The 20,817-nt window shown below is 38.9% G+C and overlaps 1 protein-coding gene across 1 annotated transcript; it reads left to right on the top strand.

Annotated features, from left to right (window-relative positions):
• Positions 1-213: 213 nt before the first annotated feature.
• LOC105380045 (polypeptide N-acetylgalactosaminyltransferase 5) lies at positions 214-20,714 on the top strand. The gene is made up of 14 exons (XM_048622460.1): positions 214-342; positions 652-880; positions 1,285-1,504; positions 3,000-3,129; positions 6,429-6,595; positions 8,092-8,256; positions 10,452-10,605; positions 11,681-11,858; positions 15,356-15,536; positions 16,495-16,634; positions 17,066-17,164; positions 17,673-17,807; positions 19,124-19,296; positions 19,791-20,714. The coding sequence occupies exons 2-13, from the start codon at positions 725-727 to the stop codon at positions 19,274-19,276; spliced, it is 1,878 nt and encodes a 625-aa protein (XP_048478417.1). The 5' UTR covers positions 214-342; positions 652-724; the 3' UTR covers positions 19,277-19,296; positions 19,791-20,714.
• The last annotated feature ends 103 nt before the right edge of the window (positions 20,715-20,817 follow it).

Genomic DNA, 20,817 nt, shown 5'->3' with positions numbered 1-20,817 from the left:
CCGGGGCGTAGACTGTCTCATGTTCATTTCACATTATCATACCTACTAAAAGCATTTCAGCCGGCCACCGCCGCCGCCGCGCTGCGCCGCTCCCCGCGCCACTGCCGCTGCTGCCAACCTTACTGGATACTAGAAAGCTTTTTTCCTTTTGGTCATCATATCTCACATTCATATGTCGTAATGTTGGAGTAACCCCTCCAACCACAATTTAATCTGTGTAACGTGACGTTTGGTTGGTTTGACGTTTGTGACGTGACAGTATTGTGATGGCGAAAATTTGACGATCGGTCGCCGATTGTGAGAAGTAAAGTGATAGTGATTTGTTGGAAAACCAAGCGAAAGGTGTGAAATAGTCGGAAATAATTAATAATTCGAATGTCTATTATAATAAATAAGAGCATTATTCTGTAACTTAATTAGATTACTGTGTGATCACGATCAGCGTTTACGTGTACGATCTCGGAAGCTTTGTGTTTTGATGCAATTTCACATTTACCATTCAAGATCCGGGGACCTACTTATCAGTGTTAGTTTCTGTGATACTGAAAAATGTTCAATAGAAAGCCGTGATTTGCCGTTCAGTAATCTTATACCGCCGCCTTTAATTTAATTCACGTAGTTTTAATTCAGTTTTCGAACTCATTGTTGCAGGTCGTCCGATTCGTAGACTGCTGACATGTGGCACTAGATCCTTTACCTTAGTTTAGTTAGTAACTCGGCGAAGATGTTCCGGAGCAAGATGCGCATCCACACGTGCCGCATCATCCTGCTGACGTCGCTGGTGTGGGTGCTCGTGGACGTGGCGCTGCTGGCGCTCTACTCCGACTGCATCGGCGACGGCTGGGACTGCCGGAAGAAGCCCGCTGAGGGGGAAGTGCTGGTATGTACCTGCTGTCATTGGTTTTCAGGCAGATAGATTCAGATAGAAGTTTTTTTTTTAATCTGTTTTTATTTTGGGACTTTTGTCACGGGGTGACGATGACAGTCCCATTGTACCCTAAACATAATCTACATACAAAAATAGAAGAAGAAGAGTAGAAGAAGTTGGAGGAAGAAGTTAGGAAAAACTACATCTAAGGATACAGTGCAATGTGGTAGTGTTTATTATGTAGTGCATGGGTATTGGCTGATGATAATAATATCAGTTTAAAATCTGGAAAAATCCAATATAAAGCAAGTCAAGCTTTTATGTATGTACATTTTATGATTAAGTAGGTACATACATTAAAATTTTATATGTATGTGTTATCAAAGTTAATTAAAATTCTACACTATTGTTACCAGGAACTTGGCAGCCAAGCAGAATACAAAGGCAAAAAAGCTGCTATAGCAGCGGCTCTAGGTCATGAAGTAAATAATGCAGACACAAACCTGGAGGAGAATATTCTAGAAGCAGAGATTGGGGAGACGGGGCTGGTGCTGTCTCATTATCCTAAAACACACTTGAAGAGATGGCATGCTGTTCCACCTGTCAAGCCTATAGGAGGATCTCCTGGTGAAATGGGTATGTAGAACATAAATAATGTATGGTTGAAATTATACTTTATGAAGTCATGTTCTATTTTTAGTTTTTTTTTAACATATTTTTGTACTTTCTTTCCTTTTATTCAGTTTTATTCTTATTTAAGATCAGCTTTACTCATAATGTCACACCATTTTCCCCTATCCTCAGTCATTGATATCCATAGTTTTGCAATAAATGCATAAAAAGTAAAAAATAATAATCACAAACTACATTAGTGCCCTTCTATAACAAGTACTCCTTCTTCATTAACAAACTCACATGAATGAAACCACCAATACAATAAAGCAACTGAAAATGCTCAATTTAGCAGCTACACTATCATTATTTTATCATTAATATCACATATTGTGGACAATTACTCATCAATGTGTGATGCTAGTCTGTCATTACTAGCTTTCCCCTCTTTTCATTGGGATGCATGAATTCTATTACCATTTTAATCTTCATGACACACATAGTATGCAAAATATGTCTCTCATTATGCAACCAGACAAATAACTGTGAGCAAACAATCAATATTTAATTAATTATGATTGTTTAATTAACACAGTATTATAAGTGGAAGTGTAAACAATGCAACCATTATAAAGTTAACTCTCATTTGTAGTTTGCATAAATTTGCATTATTTATTTTCCAATTTGATGTCGTTTATAATATCCATGAAGATGTCTCCATTAAAAACAGTATGCACCACAAAATTGCATGTGATTGCTTTCAAAATTAATAACAGAAGTTACTTTCATAACAATAATTAGTCACACACATTTTCTCACAATGCTCACATCCATTCATTCGAGATATCATCATGGTATTGTTCAATTTCTTCTTGGAGTGCACAGTGAATATATATATATATTATCTTGAAGAGATTAATTTATTTTAATATGGCACAGACAAGTAGTACCTAATAACTTTGAACTTACCAAGCAATAAAAGCTGCTAGATGAATCTATACTCTGCATTACATATTATATCTATTGAACTGTTGATTCATTATTTTTCACTACGAATTGTACAATATAGTATAAATTAAATTACTTCTCAACCATAAAATGCGACCTTTATGTGCCTGTAGCTATCTTGCTTTCCGATAGAATCTTTGTATTAATCATGATTGAGAATATCATCAACTATGCATAAAGGGGCCGATTCACCGGTTCCAACGACATAAAGACGTGACGTGTGCAGTCTGCTGCAATCTAATGTCGTGTCTCTTTATGCATATCAACTACCTTTAAAAACTAGTTGGCTAGTTTAATAATTTCTTCTTTCATACCTATTTTATTCTTTTTCTTTCTGTAGGTACTCCTTTTCACTAGTTATTCTGTACCTCCCGTAGGTTGGCTGGTAGAATATGCTTTCAGCATTAAGCCCACCTTTAGTAAATTTATATCATCAGATATATGTCCAATAAAGATTTAAATAAAAAAAAACATGTTCGAACTGTGCCAACACCAATCGTGTTTGTTGCAGGCAAACAAGTGAACATCCCCATCGAGCAGGAGAAGGTGATGCTGGACAAGTTCCAGGAGAACCAGTTCAACCTGATGGCCAGCGACATGATCTCGCTCAACCGCTCGCTGCCCGACGTGCGCCTCGAGAAGTGAGTACACTCAACAATGGTGGTGATTCTGAAGACAACAATATCGCGCGCATAAACTCAGAAATTTTAACGCATACTAGAATATAGGTAAAACGGCTATTTTATCTGAGTTTTTAATCAATTTTTATAGCTAATTTTGCGTAACGAAAGTTTATTACTTTTTTTAAATTAAATGTTTTGGAGTCTTCCTTAATAACCGAATGATATTGAAGGTCCTAGATTGTAACCTACCCGGTAAACCTATGTGTTCCCAAGACAGTGTAGATCGACAATAATCGCTCCAATCTTAGAGCAGGCCTATATCCAACAGTGAAAAATTTGATTGCGTTGCGGGATGTGTGGTAAGTCCTTCGTTGCACTCTGCTTGCTTGGTTCGCGTGACGAGACGCGATAAAAATATATATTTCGTTGGTTGACGTAAATGTGTGCTATATTTAATCGTAAATGCCTACTTAAAAGTTGTCCATAAGTGCTGGAAATAATATAAAACAAACCTATAAATATTTTTAAGTGACATGAAGTACGCATTACCTACTAAACCCGTGTAAACGAAGATTGGAATGAAGCAATTTATTTTTTAATATAGGGTTTTCCACGGGGATGATATCCTTTTTTTTAATATATTGTAATACGATAGGAGTTTATTGGCCCGCTATATGCACGCGACTTCAATAAGTAAACACCGTTGAAGGTCGGTCGTATTCAAGAAGAATCAATGAACTCGTTTCATTATCATTATCATGCAACACGCAATGCATGGTCCAAAATCACAAACTGTTTCCATTGACAAACTGTCACTGCATATTACGTGATGGACCTATGATTAATGCCGCAATAGGTTATGTGAATGGTAATTGTTCAATGTAATCGTAAGGTATAAATAGCGGATTATCATCGATGACACACTGGTGAAAGTGTCCAAAACTTTATGGATTTCGATTTTCAATCGTTTATACCTAAATTAATTTTATTGTGTTGAGACTTGTGCGTCCTAAACAACCGTCTTGACAGGTCTTGGTCTTGTCGTCGTATTATATTCGCGATATTCCTTGATTGGTCACCGGGGTCTCGATCCATGCTGTTCGATCTATTAGCAGTTACCGTTATTCGACTCTTTTGTAGCTTTAAATTTGGTTACTTTAGAATGAACACCCACCAAAACTAATTTAAAGAAGTCTTATGACGGAAATCGAAAGGGTAAAAATTTCAAGGAAGTATAATTAATGAATCTCCGTGAATCATTCTTAATTAACTCATTAACTAAGTTTTAAATCTAGTAAATCTCTACGAACAGACACCGTAGGATTAAAATGTACCTACACCTTTATTCTATGTTCACATAAGTACTATTGAAAAGATTACCCGTGGGAAGTATGTTACAGGCATTTAATAACTCGAAATATTCCATTGGTGACGTGATTTCACTGCTATCTTATAAATCGTATAATATGTGGTTGTGGGTGTATTGTTAAGAGTTTTGACCAACTCGATGCTAATTTTATTTTCTTGTTTTTTTCTGAAAGTACCAAATGCTGTTACAGTATTTACCCATACAATTACCGTACTATACATGGGTATCGCAACTTAGCACTTTTGCGAAAATGGGCCAACAGTTGGAAAGGTTTACAAATTTAGCTTTTTTCCATGCCTATTCTCTGCAAATCCAGATTTTTACGCTTTTCTTTTAAAATTATATTTATTATCTCCATTAGTTTTGCACCATTAACTAGAGGCAAATCTCGAGTGTGCTATAGTAATTAATCACGTATTCATCTAACATAATACGAATTCTGATCTAATCCAATGATAGTTATGCTCTACTATGGAATTAAGAGTAATCAATGTAATAAAAGTGTCTAGCTGAAAGTCCTAATTATTCTTATACACCGTGGAGTTTTAATAGTAAAGTAGATGTAAATAGGTCAATGCACGCTGTATTCTATAAAGTGGACATGACCCAACATGGATCATAAAGATATCGCCTGATGATGAAGAAAACTTCATATCACATATTCTGAATTTTAAGAATTATTAGCAAAATTACTGTCCATATCAGTGCAATGTGATGTTGCATCGTATAATTAGAATCGCATTTACGGAAAATCAATACCAGCTATCTGTCCGGTCACTTATATCCAACTCCGGAAATATAAACTTATACTGAGCTTATCGAGCCGTTTACAAAAATAAATAGGTTGGTCACTAGTTATGCTAATGGCAATGGTTCTATTAGAACCGGCGGTGGTTCGATACGGCCATTGGCCACCTAAGCACTAAGTGAGCTGGTTATGGAAAAGCGTAAATTTTTGTTTTGGTAGCTGATATTTCGGATGTAGGTATTATAGATACACTCATGAGCAATGAAAACGTTCCACCTGCAATGCCGTTCCATATGTCACTGGAACTTTGTCATTGCTCGTGAGTGTATATATTATGTATTTTAGAGCATACGCGTACGTTGGTTTGCGCTTGGCCTACCAGAGCAAACCATTAAATGATACTAGTAGTTAGTGGTCTTCTTCTTTCGCGCTACTTCTCCGAGGAGCCTGGGGCTGACACCAGGCGCTTCCATCCTTCTCTGTCGGTGGCCAGCAAGTTGAGCTCTCAGTTGAATTGTTTAATGTTGAGTTTGGAAGTTGTTTCAATGATGATATTCAAGAGGTGCATGGTAGTCCTCCTCACGACCTTGCAATTTAAACCACAATAGAAGTGTTAGTAACGCCACGAAATAAATAATAGCTATGAAGGGCAGTGATGTATTGCAATGTACGGGCCACTACACATACCAGATGACAAACCGATTTCACACTTAATACCATCGCTTTAAGACTATTATCTCGTACGGAAATAAGTGTGTCTCTTGGAAGAATCTTACAATGCCGTCTCACTAAATAGAGCGCGTAATTCTTCGATTAAATTTACATATACACACTTATCAGCTCTAGCAAAACCTATGTTTATCCAGGTTACGTACAAAATAATAATCTAGGTTTAATAACCTAATGTGACTGGTTTTAGTCGGAAGTAAAGTTTTTACATGGAGTTTTTTTTCACCCAAATTTTATCCACGACAGATGTCTCTGATTTTCCAAAGTAAATTAAACTTGCATCGTCCGTGAATCCCAGCAGCGTGTGGGGTTTGACTTATGTTACATGTCGATTGGCGCTTATAATGGCGCCTCTACACGTCTGCAGACGAATCTCTACAAGCGTCCAAACGTCTGTATCATAATAACAAAATATTGTTCCACAACCAAAAAGTTTCTACACACAAACTCTAACCCCCAACCTCCTTTCAGATGCAAAGTGAAGAAGTACCCCGACCTCCTTCCTACCACGAGCATCGTGATCGTGTTCCACAACGAGGCGTGGACCACGCTCATACGGACCATCTGGAGCACCATTAACCGCTCCCCGAGGCCGCTGCTGAAAGAGATTATATTGGTCGATGATGCTAGCGAGAAAGGTAAAGTCAAAGTGGAAGTGAAAGACGCTGATCCGCACCATACATAATTTGATTTGTTTCCATAGAGCCCCTTGAAGGAGAAATAGGCGTAATGAAGACCGAACAACAAACGTTTTATGACTTGCTTGTAAAATTATATTAGATATGAGTGGATGAATATCAAACTGCCATATGTCCACCTACCCGAAAAATTGACTTTTTGATTTGGTCGTGTTCTCCGTTGAAATGTCAGTTTGCCTATGCCCTTCAAGTTCCAATAAATGCAAGGCATCCATGAGAAAAAGGCCGTTAAAAAAGTAAGTTTTTTTCAAATCCTTTTAAGTCTAACCGTTTCGCATTACAAATTTTCACAAGTCCATTCCGGCCAATCACAGAGCGTAATTTTTTCAACATGGCGTCAGTCTTGGTGAGAATTTCGAGGCTGTGGTGTGTGCTCCCAGTGTTTTATAACGAATATGAATGAAAATGTTGAGGAAATTGTGATTGTGGACCCTGATAAAGCTCGGAAAAGGAACAGATTGAAGAGTGTAGCAAAAAAACGACAGAAAACTATGGCGAAGTAAGTTTAAAACTCTTTTTTTTCCAACCCACGTGTCAATCACAAAGCATTTTCGTAGTAAACACAGGGCCGTATCGGCTAGAATATAATACGGTAGGTAGGTACTCTTCTACCGATAAATTTTGGTTGGTTAACTTCATTGTATTTAATAGAATATAGACCATATTAGTCTTACTGAGTCTGGCCCATGATATTTGTATTTTTCAAACAACTATAAGTCCTTATGACTCATATCAAAACAGCATAAGTCTTGTATGGGCATATCAAACTGCTATAAGTCCAAACTGTTTATTAACTTTTACGCCTTTCTATGAGTGTTATAATGGATTTGTTTATTAAAATACATTCTTAAGGTCACAAGTCAACTGATTAAATCACGGGGCAAGTTCTATGACCATTAAATAATAGAGAAAACAAAAACCTCCATTTCCCAAATTTTGCGTGGACGTGACATATGGCAGTTTGATATTCATCCACTCATATGGTTATTAAATTTTCCATCAAAGCCCTATTGTTTTGCCCGCCTTGTAGCGAAGTACAAATTGATTAGCAGCTGGAGAGAGGCTAGGCTATAAATTATTATTGTTTGTTACGGCTCTATTGATTTTAACTGCTACTTATTGCATCCTATTAACATATATCTTAGTGCCATACAATCGAAGCCCATTACTGAACATCCATAATATACTACCATAGACTAGACTGAGATGAGATGGACTCTTTCCATAGTCACTAATATTTAATGAGTGCTAATTTTACTTCTACTTTGTGAACCAGCCCAACGAGTGTCTAAGTTTCAGTCTCCTAGGTCTTAACGGCTATCCTCCGTTTCCTCAGAAATAACCTGGTCTGTGAACCAGCCCAATGAGTGTCCAAGTTTCAGTCTTTACGACTATGCTCCGATTCCTCCGCAATAACCTCACCCATTCATCCACAGAGCACCTCGGCAAGAAGCTCGAAGACTACATCAAGACGCTCCCAGTTCCGACGCGTCTGTTCCGCACAGAGAACCGCTCGGGGCTGATCCGGGCCCGGCTGCTGGGAGCCAAGCACGTGCGCGGTGACGTCATCACCTTCCTCGACGCGCATTGTGAATGCACTGGTGAGTTGTGTGTGTGTGTGTGTGTGTGTGTGTGTGTGTGTGTGTGTGTGTGTCGCACGGGAACCGCTCGGGGCTGATCCGGGCCAGGCTGCTGGGCGCCAAGCACGTGCGCGGTGACGTCATCACCTTCCTCGACGCGCATTGTGAATGCACTGGTGAGTTGTGTGTGTGTGTGTGTGTGTGTGTGTGTGTGTGTGTGTGTGTGTGTGTGTGTGTGTGTGTGTGTGTGTGTGTGTGTGTGTGTGTCGCACGGGAACCGCTCGGGGCTGATCCGGGCCAGGCTGCTGGGAGCCAAGCACGTGCGCGGTGACGTCATCACCTTCCTCGACGCGCATTGTGAATGCACTGGTGAGTTGAGTGGCTGTGTGTGTGTGTGTGTGTGTGTCGCACGGGAACCGCTCGGGGCTGATCCGGGCCAGGCTGCTGGGCGCCAAGCACGTGCGCGGTGGCGTCATCAGTTCCTCGACGCGCATTGTGAATGCTCTGGTGAGTGGTATAAGTTTAAGGTTTTGAACAGGATGGTCCGACCAGGATGATACTAATTTAATGCATTGGAGATGTGACGTACACATAAAAGAAAGTTCAGATTGACACCCTGCGTCAGCCCCTTTCGATTTACTATAAAATACCTTATATTTGTGCAATAAAGAATTAAATAAATAAATAAAAGTACCCGTTTCATAACATCCTGTATATGTCTACGTGTACGTGATATGAATTACTGAATGTCTGAACAAAAAAGAACTCGTTATTGTAGATAAGCAGAAGCGTAAATAACCAGCCTGTGATGCAATGCACCTATAAATCAAGTTACTACTAAATTATGTGCCATTCATATTATTAAACAAATAAATTGGCTATGGTTGCAGCAAAAAATTAAAATTGTCCGGTAAAAAGCCGATGCAATCGTAAAATTGTTATCAATACTCATATTGCGAATTTTCCGTACCCAATTAGGCAATACCTAAGTTGCTTATTTTGTGCTTATGTGGGTACTATAGTGTGTATTAGTGATAGTATTTGTTTTTGTCTACTTGAATATTTTTTTCCCGCATATCAGCCCGTAATCAACCATCCATAAACAGAGGCCAATGGATGCCACAGTGACCTCAGCTTTCCTTACCAGCCGCTACTGGTTGATCAGGTCCAGTGAGCAGTAGGGTGTCCCACGCTAGCTTTTCCATTTAATTAGTAATGAATAGGATAACCCATTAGGTTTTGAATATAGTAGAACACATTCAAATTACTTTCCCAGACTGTACCATATATTTAATTGGCCCTATCATAAAAGTCGGCAACAAGATAAAGAAAGCCATAAAATTAATTGACTAAATTGACGGCAGTGCCTCGTTTGTCTCAATTATTCTTAAAGAACCTCTGTATTGTATGATTTCTGTAATGCAAATAAAGTTACTATTAACAGTCCACGTAGCATGTTGTGTTGTGTGTCTAAATTTTAGTTCAACTATCTAATCTATCTCTAAGTACCTACTACATAATCTACATTTTATAATCGTACTAAATGTTAATAATCTAATGTTATTGGTTTACTCAAACTTGAGTAGGTATTCACGAAAATGTAATACGAAACTCTTGCCAATTATAAGTTGTAGTACGTGGCGAAGTCAAAACAAACTTGTTATTTAATTAGGCGGATACATGCTTGAACATTTCATAACTTGGCGCTATTTTTACCGAAAATACACTTGTGCACACACTACACTGTACGTCACCAGGAAAAGGTGTTCAAAATCATATTATTGTAAACTGAAAGAAGGTCATATAATCTAAATCTAAATATTAATAATCTGTTTGATACAACTTTTACAAATTTGGAAAAACATGTGTAATATGTGTATGTATCTTATACAAAGTTAATTAGTCAAGAAATCGATAACGTAGGTAACTTGTCAGTACTTTCCTACTGCTACTTGGCATTTTAAACATGGTTTCAACACAACTTTTGACAATATTATGCTAACATTTTCTCAAAAAGTACCTTTTTAGAATGCCAAGTACTGAGATCCTTTTAAATTCATCAACGCGTAATCGGCCACTTCTAGACATAGGTCTTGTGGAATCTTTTAAATGACTATATTCTTATTGCAACCAAGACCTAAAACCTTCGACGATTGCTATATGTATTCTTATTGAGACAAAGTACCTACTAAAACTAATAAAATGATCGTTTTCAGAGGGCTGGCTGGAGCCTCTGCTAGCGAGGATAGTAGAGGACAGGACCACGGTGGTGTGTCCCATCATCGACGTCATATCCGACACTACCTTCGAGTACATACAGGCGTCCGACATCACGTGGGGCGGCTTCAACTGGAAACTCAACTTTAGATGGTAAGTTGCATAGTTCACTTTTCCAGTGGCTCAGAGGGGGTAAGAATAACTCATTTTATAGTTGATATTTTGTCCATGGTTTTCGCTTGGTTTTTCGATTTAATATAAATGATTGTATGATCGACATGATTCTTAAGTAACTAGTATTAGGCTGTGTCTCTACTGTGCCTCTAATCAGGCTGTGTGTCATACTGCATTTAGCGGCAATTTACAGCGTTAACAGTTTACATACTGCGAAAGCGACCTTATCCTAACTAATATTATAAATGCGAAAGTAACTGTGTCTGTCTGTCTGTTACTCTTTCACGCCAAAACTACTGAACGGATTTGAATGAAATTTGGTATACATACGGTCTAGACCCTAGGAAAGAACATAGGCTACTTTTTATCCCGGAATTACCACGGGATTTTTTTAAGGCGAAGCGAAGCGCGCGGGAACAGCTAGTATTCAATACCAACACCAAACAGCCTTATGCCAGGAGTTTTAAATTAGGTTAAAAAACTGTCAATAGTCCAATTGGCTGTTTTGTCCCTGTTAACACCTATTGTTCGATCCTTCTGATTCGCCGCTTGGTTGGTTCCGTATTGTTTGCCCTGTATGCATCGGTATAACGCACTTGGCCTGTTATATTTCACTGACGAGGGCAATTCATTGTTCTTTGTTCGCCTCCCGTGTTATTTATTCGTGTGTTTGCATTCGGAAACCAAACGTATTATGTTGAGAAGACAATGAGGTAACCTGTGTTTGAATAATAACACGATGCTACTTCCGAGGTCTCTTTTTTGGTCAATGAAGGGAGATTTGTAGAGTAGATTAATTATGATCTCAAAACAATATGCGTTCATGAATCATAATATTATTGTTTCCATCAAGATTCTTTATTTTATGATATTACTATTATTTCCAATAAAGCTTTTCAATAAGAAATTCGGCGCATTCTGAACAGTCAGTGACTGACGGCTAAACTTTTTACTACAGTGACAAACCTTATCCAGCTCTATCTTTTAATACCGACACTCACCCATTTATACATTTTCTACTATACATAAATCTTACCCCCGCCTACCCTCCCAGGTACCGCGTGCCCGAGCGCGAGATGAAGCGGCGGGAGGGCGACCGCACGGCGCCGCTGCGCACGCCTACCATGGCCGGGGGGCTGTTCGCCATAGACAAGGAGTACTTCTACAAGATAGGCAGCTACGACGAGGGGATGGACATCTGGGGAGGAGAGAATCTGGAGATGAGCTTCCGGGTATGTGTTGGAACTTTATGATGATAGGGATAAGGGCTATAATTACAGACATGTAGATACTAGATTCCCCAAGTGTCCGTACTGCGCGTGTCAAAAGGTTGATCATATGATCAACTTTTGATTCATACATAGTTGCGTCCAGCTGTCAGTGTCAAAAATAAGAATTCCTATTCCAATTTCGGCACGCCCGGTTCTCATAAAAATGAGTGCATTTGTGGAATCTAGTCATATAATAATATGTCTGTAGCTGTAATGCAGTCTTCAGGATTATCTTAGCTGAAGTTTAAATGCGTTCTTTTAAAAAATGAGAGTTGATAATTTCGTTTAAATAGGTAGCAATGCTACGGATGTAGAATATTGAACCTGGTAAATGTAGATTGTTTACAAACTTTATGTTATCGCAATGAAAGTGTAATTTTATGTTGGCACCTAATATAGTTTTAGTTCAGTTGCATAAAGTAGCTATGGGTTTATACAAATTATAATGGTATTACAAGAGTACTTTACGAAGGCAAATAGCCCTTCTACACAGTTATATTTAATTAGTTTTTAGTGGGACCTAGAGAACCTCCACAATGACCCATTTATCTTATCTGACTCGGTGACCGCTTCCCTTATGCGTTCCCGTAATTTTTCTCTAATCAAGTTTTGTCTATGGTGGCCCAGCTAAGTGCCTCAATACAGTCTGGCAAGAAAGCGTAGCAATTAATATGGGTACCACTTAGCACATGGCCACCCAAGTAGCACTTCCATAACCGTGAGTAGGGCTGCCAGCCCAAAAAAAAAATAGTTTCGTTTCTACACTATCTTGCCAGGCTGTACATTCCAATACTTGTATCACGACCGAAGGTGTGGCAATGCGGCGGGCGGCTCGAGATAATCCCGTGCTCGCACGTGGGCCACGTGTTCCGGGACAAGTCGCCGTACTCGTTCCCGGGCGGCGTTCAAAACATCGTGCTACACAACGCGGCCAGAGTGGCGGAAGTCTGGATGGACGAGTGGGGGGAGTTCTATTACGCCATGACGCCAGGTTCGGAATTTGAATTTGAGTGGGCTCGTTTTGCGCGGGTTGTGTTGTCTGTGGTTCGGATTTGGCGCGGTTTTTTTTAAAGATAGGTAACGGACGTTTACATGGTGGAATTTTGTCAGCTAACTTGTAAGCAGATAAATGTTACCTGACATTGGTTACATTGAACTGACTACGGGCAAATCTAAGACAAAATTACACCCTGTATTAATTTTCATTTATTATGAAGAAATAAACTCAGTTGTAATAAAATTTCAAAAATTCAATAACAAGACGAGAACACTCATCAAATTAAAAGTTTTGTTGTGGCTTGGGAATTCAAACTAACCGGAAAATAACAAATGGTCATTATGTATTTTAACATCTTTTAAAATTATTGGCTATTCCATTGCGACTGCATTCATTTTTCATTTCATTCATTGACTCATTCATCTTGCATGCTTTTATTTCATTCAGTCTCATTATTTTGTCCTGTAGATTTTTTGGTTTAATTTTTCATTTCTAATAGTTTTCTTTTCACCATTTTGTTGAGGTAAGTAGCCTTTTAATCTATTTTTATTCCTTACAGTTTTTTTAATACTTTTATTTTATGCATGATTTGTTTTTTTAACACTATTACTACCTGTTTCTTTTGTTTTTCTTGCTTCTTTGTTATGCAGAAGCAATGTTTGTAATTTGATATTGAAAATAACAAAATTAATCATTCTTAACCAAAATATGTAGACAATTAACTTACCACAGCAATACTTTGTAGACAGAAAGCTTTGACAATAGCCATGTTCTTGTGATATTTTCAAGGCTAAGACCTATTGACATTAATAATATTAATTATTATAATTGCCAAGAACACGTGTAAAAGTTTAAAATTATAAATAGGCCCTATTTATAAATATTAAACGAACGTAATAGCTCTCTGTCTACACATTAATCAAATACCATGGCATAATAGGATATTTACCAAAATGGATGGTGCAGCTGGACAAACATTTTGTACGCTTATGTGTATTTACTGATACTATTTACCCATTAATATTGTTCATTAGCGTTTATTTATTACAAGAAAACTAAACCCTAGCGTATTTATTTAGGTAGGAACAATTGCTACTGTTATAAGTATTGTTAGGTATTGATACTAATTCTAATAACACCACGTGACGTTAACATAGTATTCGAAGAATACTAATAAGAAAATAATAGGTGATAGTTAACACTGATTACAGGGTATGATAGACTTACCTGAGTATATTTTGTATGTGTATGCTTTTTATTAATCTCTTGTGTATTATTTTTACAGCATTACATTTTATGATTAAACTAACTGACGTTATTGCTCTATGTTACGTATTTTAACTAAACACGTCGCGTAAAATATCTACATAAAATGAGAAATAATATGATCAGCGTGATTATAACCATTAAATCACAAGTCATCATCATCAGCCAATAATCATCCACTGCTGGACATAGGCCTCTCCCAAGGAGCGCCACAACACTCGGTCCTCGGCCTTCCTCATCCAACCACTACCCGCCACCCGCCTAAGGTCGTCAGTCCAGCGGGCAGGAGGGCGTCCCACGCTGCGTTTGCCTGTTCGTGGTCTCCACTCGAGAACTCGTCTACCCCAACGGTTATCGGTTCTTCGGCAGATATGACCAGCCCACTGCCTCCTCTGACGGATAACCTCATTTCTGATACGATCCATCAGAGAAACCCCAAGCATAGCTCTCTCCATAGCACGCTGAGCGACTTTAAATCGGTGGACCAGTCCTACCGTCAGTGTCCACGTCTCTGCACCATACGTAATCACTGGCAAGACGCACTGGTTGAAGACTTTTGTCTTCAGGCTCTGAGGAATGGCCGAGGAGAATATGTGACGAAGTTTCCCGAATGCAGCCCAACCCAGTTGGATGCGCCTTGCAGCCTCCTTGTCGAAGTTGCTTCTGCCTAGCCGAATAGTCTGCCCGAGGTAGACATATTCTTGCACAACTTCGATTGTTGCCTCACCAACGGCGACCGGCTCCGGTTTGATGTGAGCATTGTACATGACTTTCGTCTTGTCCAAGTTCATACCGAGGCCAACAAATCACAAGTAACATTGAGCAATTACGTCTTATTATTTATTAACAAATCTAATGTGTTGACTGTTCGTAAAAAAATTGCATCGTATAAAAAAAATAAGCCAAATAGAGTCCGAACCACCACTGTAGTCCGATAGACGCGGCGCTGCACGCTCAGAACAAAACATTACCTCATATGACTTTTATAAGTAGTTCCTGCTTTAGCCGAAAGACTTCAGCGGTGGCGCGAACTCTAGTCTAGAAACTAACCTATACTTTGTAAAATATAGCATGAGTCCTCTGACAGATGTCAAATCCATACATTATATCTGTTACAACGGAAAACGAACTTTATTTACCAGCCATATAAGCCATAGGACTCAATGCTGTATTTGACAAAGTACAACACTGTCAGGTGTGGATGTGCGGGGGCACGCTCGAGATCGCGCCGTGCTCCCACGTGGGGCACGTGTTCCGCAAGACCACGCCGTACACGTTCCCGGGGGGCACGGGCCGCGTCGTGAACCACAACAACGCGCGCCTCGCCGAGGTCTGGCTCGACGACTGGAGGCAGTTCTACTACAATATTAACCCAGGTGTTTAAGTGTGGTTGGAAGCTTCGGTTTTTAGCGGAGTTGGGAGGGTTTTGGCGAGGTGGTTTAATCGGTTGGAGAGTCAATGAAACTACTGGGAATGTGGTTGTAGATAAGTTTAAGTGTATTTTATCTAAATGTACCAAATTTGCAAGTTAAACAACACAGATTTATTTAATGATGTTCTGTGCTGTTCCGAAAAATTTAAACAATGGCCAAACTAAACAATGAAAAGCTGAAGTTTTCAAGCGCACTTGTTATCAGAGATTATTTTAATTGGATGTTTGTTTACGTTGCACTAACTGTTGTAAAAAATGATTACATTATTACAATCCTGATAAACTCCAGTTACAAAACGTAAGCAAGCATCAATGCATGAAACTAAAATACTGACCAAATTAATAATTTACTGATCTCAATGTTAACTTATGAATATAATTTTATATAAGTAGGTATCATAATCATCATCATATCCGTTATATTATCATTCTATCATCCATATTCATGTTTATATCATGGCTTTTATTTGTAGCAGTCATGTGTATGTATTCATGTACTAACTGCCGTGCTTCAATGTTATATTAGTTGATTAATATAGCCCCTTATACTCCCTATTTTTTGAGATAATAGCTAAATCCCACTACAAAAATAAAGATACATTCCAGAACAATTAAATTAAAAACTAAAATTACAATCTGTAGAGTTAGCTAACTCTTGAAATTGATTCCAAAGACTCCTCTAAACCAACCCATTTCCTTTTATTTTATTTTTCTTAATTTGGCACCTTCGGAGAGGCCTATGTCTAGCAGTGGATGATTATTGCCTGGTGATCATAAATTGCTGGTAAGCTTTACCTTCGAACCAGTGTCGGCTTACTCTTGAAATCGTTCCCTCAAACCCTCAAAACACCCCAACAACAATTTCCTCCCCAATCTAACCCCCCCTTCCTCGGTGAGCACAGGCGCGCTGAACGTGCCAGTCGGCGACGTGAGCGAGCGCAAGGCTCTCCGTGAGAGACTCAAGTGCAAGAGCTTCCGCTGGTACCTCGAGAACATCTACCCGGAGAGCCAGATGCCGTTGGATTACTACTACTTGGGAGAGGTGGGTTGAGATTTAGCACTATATAGTTATAGTTAAACTTAAATAGGGATGAGCCCTATGTGAGCTGTCAAATCCATTAATTTGATTGGTCATTTGGTATTTTTCAATGGAATACGAATTATATTTACCAGCCATAAGAATCTGTCAATCGAATGTCACAAGACTCGTGCTATATTAAAATAAGAATTTAAAAAAAAAACAGAGGTATAGCGCGGAAAGCGCGCATGACAAAACTGGAGAGCAACATTCTTAACTTCTTATCCTGTCCTGACTGCACCGCACCGTTAGGTATCGACGTAAATAAATGAAAGTGCATGAAACGAGTTTATCTACTTCGATAAAAATGTCTTGTGCCTGCGCCTCTACCTAAATCCTCATCCAGTTTAAAATTGTGAGCTACCCAGTAAATATAAACGCGCTTTGTTTTTCAGATCCGCAACGCCGAGACGTCCAACTGCCTGGACACTAACGGCGGCAAGTCGGGCCAGCCCGTCGGAATGGGCTACTGCCACGGCATGGGAGGGAACCAGGTAAACACCACTTTTAATGTTACATGGGTATTAGAAGCAATATATTCGTATACCAATGTATTCTAGAACAAGAGTTGATACAAAATAATAAATAATATACTTAAGTAGCTACATTTAACTGAGATTATAATTTTGATTATAAATAGGATCTGTACAGATCGAAAGACGATAGCTAGCTTTATGTTCAGTAACAACAAAATCAGTTGATGAACATGACAGTTCAAAGTCGAGTTGAGGGGCGCTGAGCTGTTTTCTATTGTTATTAAGCGTGGGCGATAGATCCCGCTGTGGAGGTCCCTTACATATATTATACCATCGGTAAACTGACTCCAGCTGGCTTGTACAAGAAAGTTAATCAAAATTAAATCGATGACCGACAAACTGACGATGAGAGACAAACTATTTAATTTTGATTAACTTTGTTATGCAAATCACCCTAAAAACAAACCGTTGTCCACTTCATCCATTCTTACTGACGATTAATATTAACTTCGCGGCATATTTCCAGGTGTTCGCGTACACGAAGCGTCACCAGATAATGTCGGACGACAACTGCCTGGACGCGGCGCACCCGCGCGGGCCCATCAAGCTCATCCGCTGCCACGGCATGCGCGGCAACCAGGACTGGACGTATGATGCGCAGGTGACTACAACACTTATGCCTAGCTTCACCATAGTCTGTTAGATCATTAACACCCCTGTTACATTGTAATATCATCAATTATACGTCATCTCCATGTTAAATTCTTGACAGATGTGTCAAAAGTCAACTACTATACTATCTGATATACGTTACAAGCTGCTCCCGCGAACTTCGCTTCAAAAGCAGGAATATTTTACCGTGGGGAATCCGGTATAAAAAGTAGCATATATTCGTTAATCCAGAGTATTAGCTTCCTCTACCAAGTTTTATCAAATTCCATTTAGAAGTTTTTATGTGAAGAATTACAATTTAAAAACAACAAAAAAAATCGCGTATTTTCAAAAATCATAGAACAGCTGTGTTGTTCAGCGGGCTAAGTGTATTTTTTTCATAACCGATCAAGCGAGCTATTGCATCTCGTGGCGACTCTGCCGCGCCATACAAATTCATTCACGTTTACTCGCCACTTTTCGAATAGTGTAAGACTCGTACTCCACATGCTGATTGCCCCTGTAACTAACATATAATCGTTTGCAATAGAATCCAACAATCATGTAAACAAACCAAATTGTCACGATTACTCCGTAATCACATACATTTGACGAGCAATTATGAACATAGTCTGATTTCAACGAACGCACCATTGTTTCTACATTATCTTCAACACGGTTTAACTTGTATTTATAAGTTAAATTTGTTAAAACATTTGCAACGTAAAAATTTCGAAGTATTTGACAAGCTGTCATCTTAGTTTTTTACTCATCGAACTCTATAAGTCATTGAAAAGTTAGTGTTGTTCGTAATCTGAAGTTATCTTTTATTTTTAATTTAATAAATTATTTTAATTTAATATTATTTGAATACAATATTATTATTTTTTCAAGATCTTATTATAATTAACCAAAACGAAAAAAGGAAGAGGAAGAAATGAAAAAGCTCGACGGCATTTTAGACACGGCAAGCGATGACACAGTGGTTCCATTTATAATTACGGTCACCGGCGACACTTCTGATAGTGATGATGACGAAGACGAAGATTTAAATTTGTTTTAATAAACACTTTTTATATATACCTAATCCGTTTTATTTTATAGTCTATGGCTTATATATTTAATCTAATTAGAACACTATGACATCACTATGGGCATAAACAATACGCTGTCAATGTCAGCCCGCCATATTTGTTTACATGATTGTTGGATTCTATTGCAAACGATTATACCTCCTTCCGACTTAATAGACCACTTTTACTACACCCTGTATAAGTAACATAAATCTTTCACTCACAGTTTAATAAATTTTTCCATTCCTTCCAGACGCGCACAATAAAGCACACGAACACGGGCATGTGCCTCGACAAGCCCGAGGAGGCCGACGTGTGGAAGCCGGTCCTTCGGCCGTGCACGCGCGCTCGCTCGCAACAGTGGCTCATGCAGACCGAGTTCAAGTGGCAGGCGCGGGCCAGCTAGTCGACTGTGCACCCACACGAGTGAGTTACAAGAGCTATATTTGATTGTAGCTGTGAGTGTATGAGGGTGGTACGGGCCAGCTAGTCGACTGTGCACCCACACGAGTGAGTAACAAGAGCTATATTCGATTGTAGCTGTGAGTGTATGATGCAGACAGTTCAAGTGGCAGGCGCGGGCCAGCTAGTCGACTGTCCACACGCACGAGTGAGTGAGATCTATGTTTGGTTGTAGCGAGGGGTTCGGATATAAGGAGGTGGCAGGAAGCTAGTCGACTGCCGACCATAACGGGGAAGTGTTATATTTGATTGTTCCGGTGGTTTGGGCTTAGGATCAACTAGTGGACTGCCGACTTCAACTGTCTTAAGAGCTATATGGGCAGGTGCGTCTCAAGAAAATGCTCCGGCTGCTGATCTTACAACGTTAGACTCGAGTCTGACCCGCTAGAAGTATCCTATAGTGTTCTTAATAGGTAAACTGCATTCGATTTAAACAAATGTTGTTTTCTTTGTTACAGAATATACAACGATAGACCACAACAGTCTTCCCCTCTAATTAGATAACAGATTTTATTCCTTATTCCTATATCTGAGATTTTATATCTATTTCATACGTGAGATCCTGTGAATTGTTGACAATACTTTATTGCTAATATAATTGTTTGTATTATTCCATAAAATGTTGCTCAACGTGTAAGAGTATTGAATTGAGTGAGTTTTGATGTATTTAGGATATTGTAGTTTGCGTTATTTAGTGGTATTGTATGCAATATTAAGTAATCAGATTTAAATCGTGATTGTTTATGAAACCGAGGGTTATGTTAGAGAGTGGCAGCTAGCGTTACATGGGGATTAAGATAAAACATTAGATGCCTACGCATGCAGACGAATTTAATCCTATCGGTTGCCATGTTCACTTAGGATTTTGACACTATCAATTTCTGGCAGCTGGTTGGTTGTTAAATGGGAGCATGTGCCATCTAGTCTTGATATAGACGTGTGCAATTTGGTTGGTTGTAAGGAAGTTCACCTTTGTAAGATGTAAGTTGTATTAATACTCGCACCCATGACTCGAAGTAACCTTCTTTCAGAATGCTAGGGCATCTTGTTTGTAAGTAATTATGATTCTACTCTTATGTCGCTTACATGAATATCTTTTGGATGCGTAGAACGTAACAAGACCAATTTTAGCAAGACATCGTACCGATAGGGACTTTAAATAGAACACCTATCTATTGAGAGTGGATGATCATAGATAGAGTCACGCAATGATAGAATGTATGGGTTAACCGTGTGCATAAAACTAGGTCTATGGCCAACGAAATTACCTCGATGAAGTGTGTACATTTTAAATTTTGCTGTACCCTTTGGTAGCCCTGTATTGTCCTAACTAGAGAATAGTATTGAAATTCTCAGGGTGCTAAAATCATTGCCACTAGGAATTACTTATTCATTTTTTTACAATAAATGAATAGCTGATTATGATTACTTACACAATATTTTAGCGGCACTTATGTGCCATAAATTTGCCAGGCTGCCTTGTAT

The sequence above is a fragment of the Plutella xylostella genome, chromosome 3, assembly GCF_932276165.1.
Source record: "Plutella xylostella chromosome 3, ilPluXylo3.1, whole genome shotgun sequence".
NCBI classification, from domain to species: Eukaryota; Metazoa; Arthropoda; class Insecta; order Lepidoptera; family Plutellidae; genus Plutella; species Plutella xylostella.
The sequence above is the reverse complement of the archived record's forward strand: the minus strand, read 5'-3'. Positions and strand labels throughout refer to the sequence as shown.

What these genes read in the sequence shown, in the direction of transcription:
- LOC105380045 (XM_048622460.1), top strand. Translation starts at nt 725, where the DNA reads ATGTTCCGGAGCAAGATGCGCATCCACACGTGCCGCATCATCCTGCTG. An exon ending in CGCGCATTGTGAATGCACTG is followed by an intron (nt 8,257 to 10,451) that starts GTGAGTTGTGTG and finishes GATCGTTTTCAG; the next exon opens with AGGGCTGGCTGGAGCCTCTG. An exon ending in TGGAAACTCAACTTTAGATG is followed by an intron (nt 10,606 to 11,680) that starts GTAAGTTGCATA and finishes CTACCCTCCCAG; the next exon opens with GTACCGCGTGCCCGAGCGCG.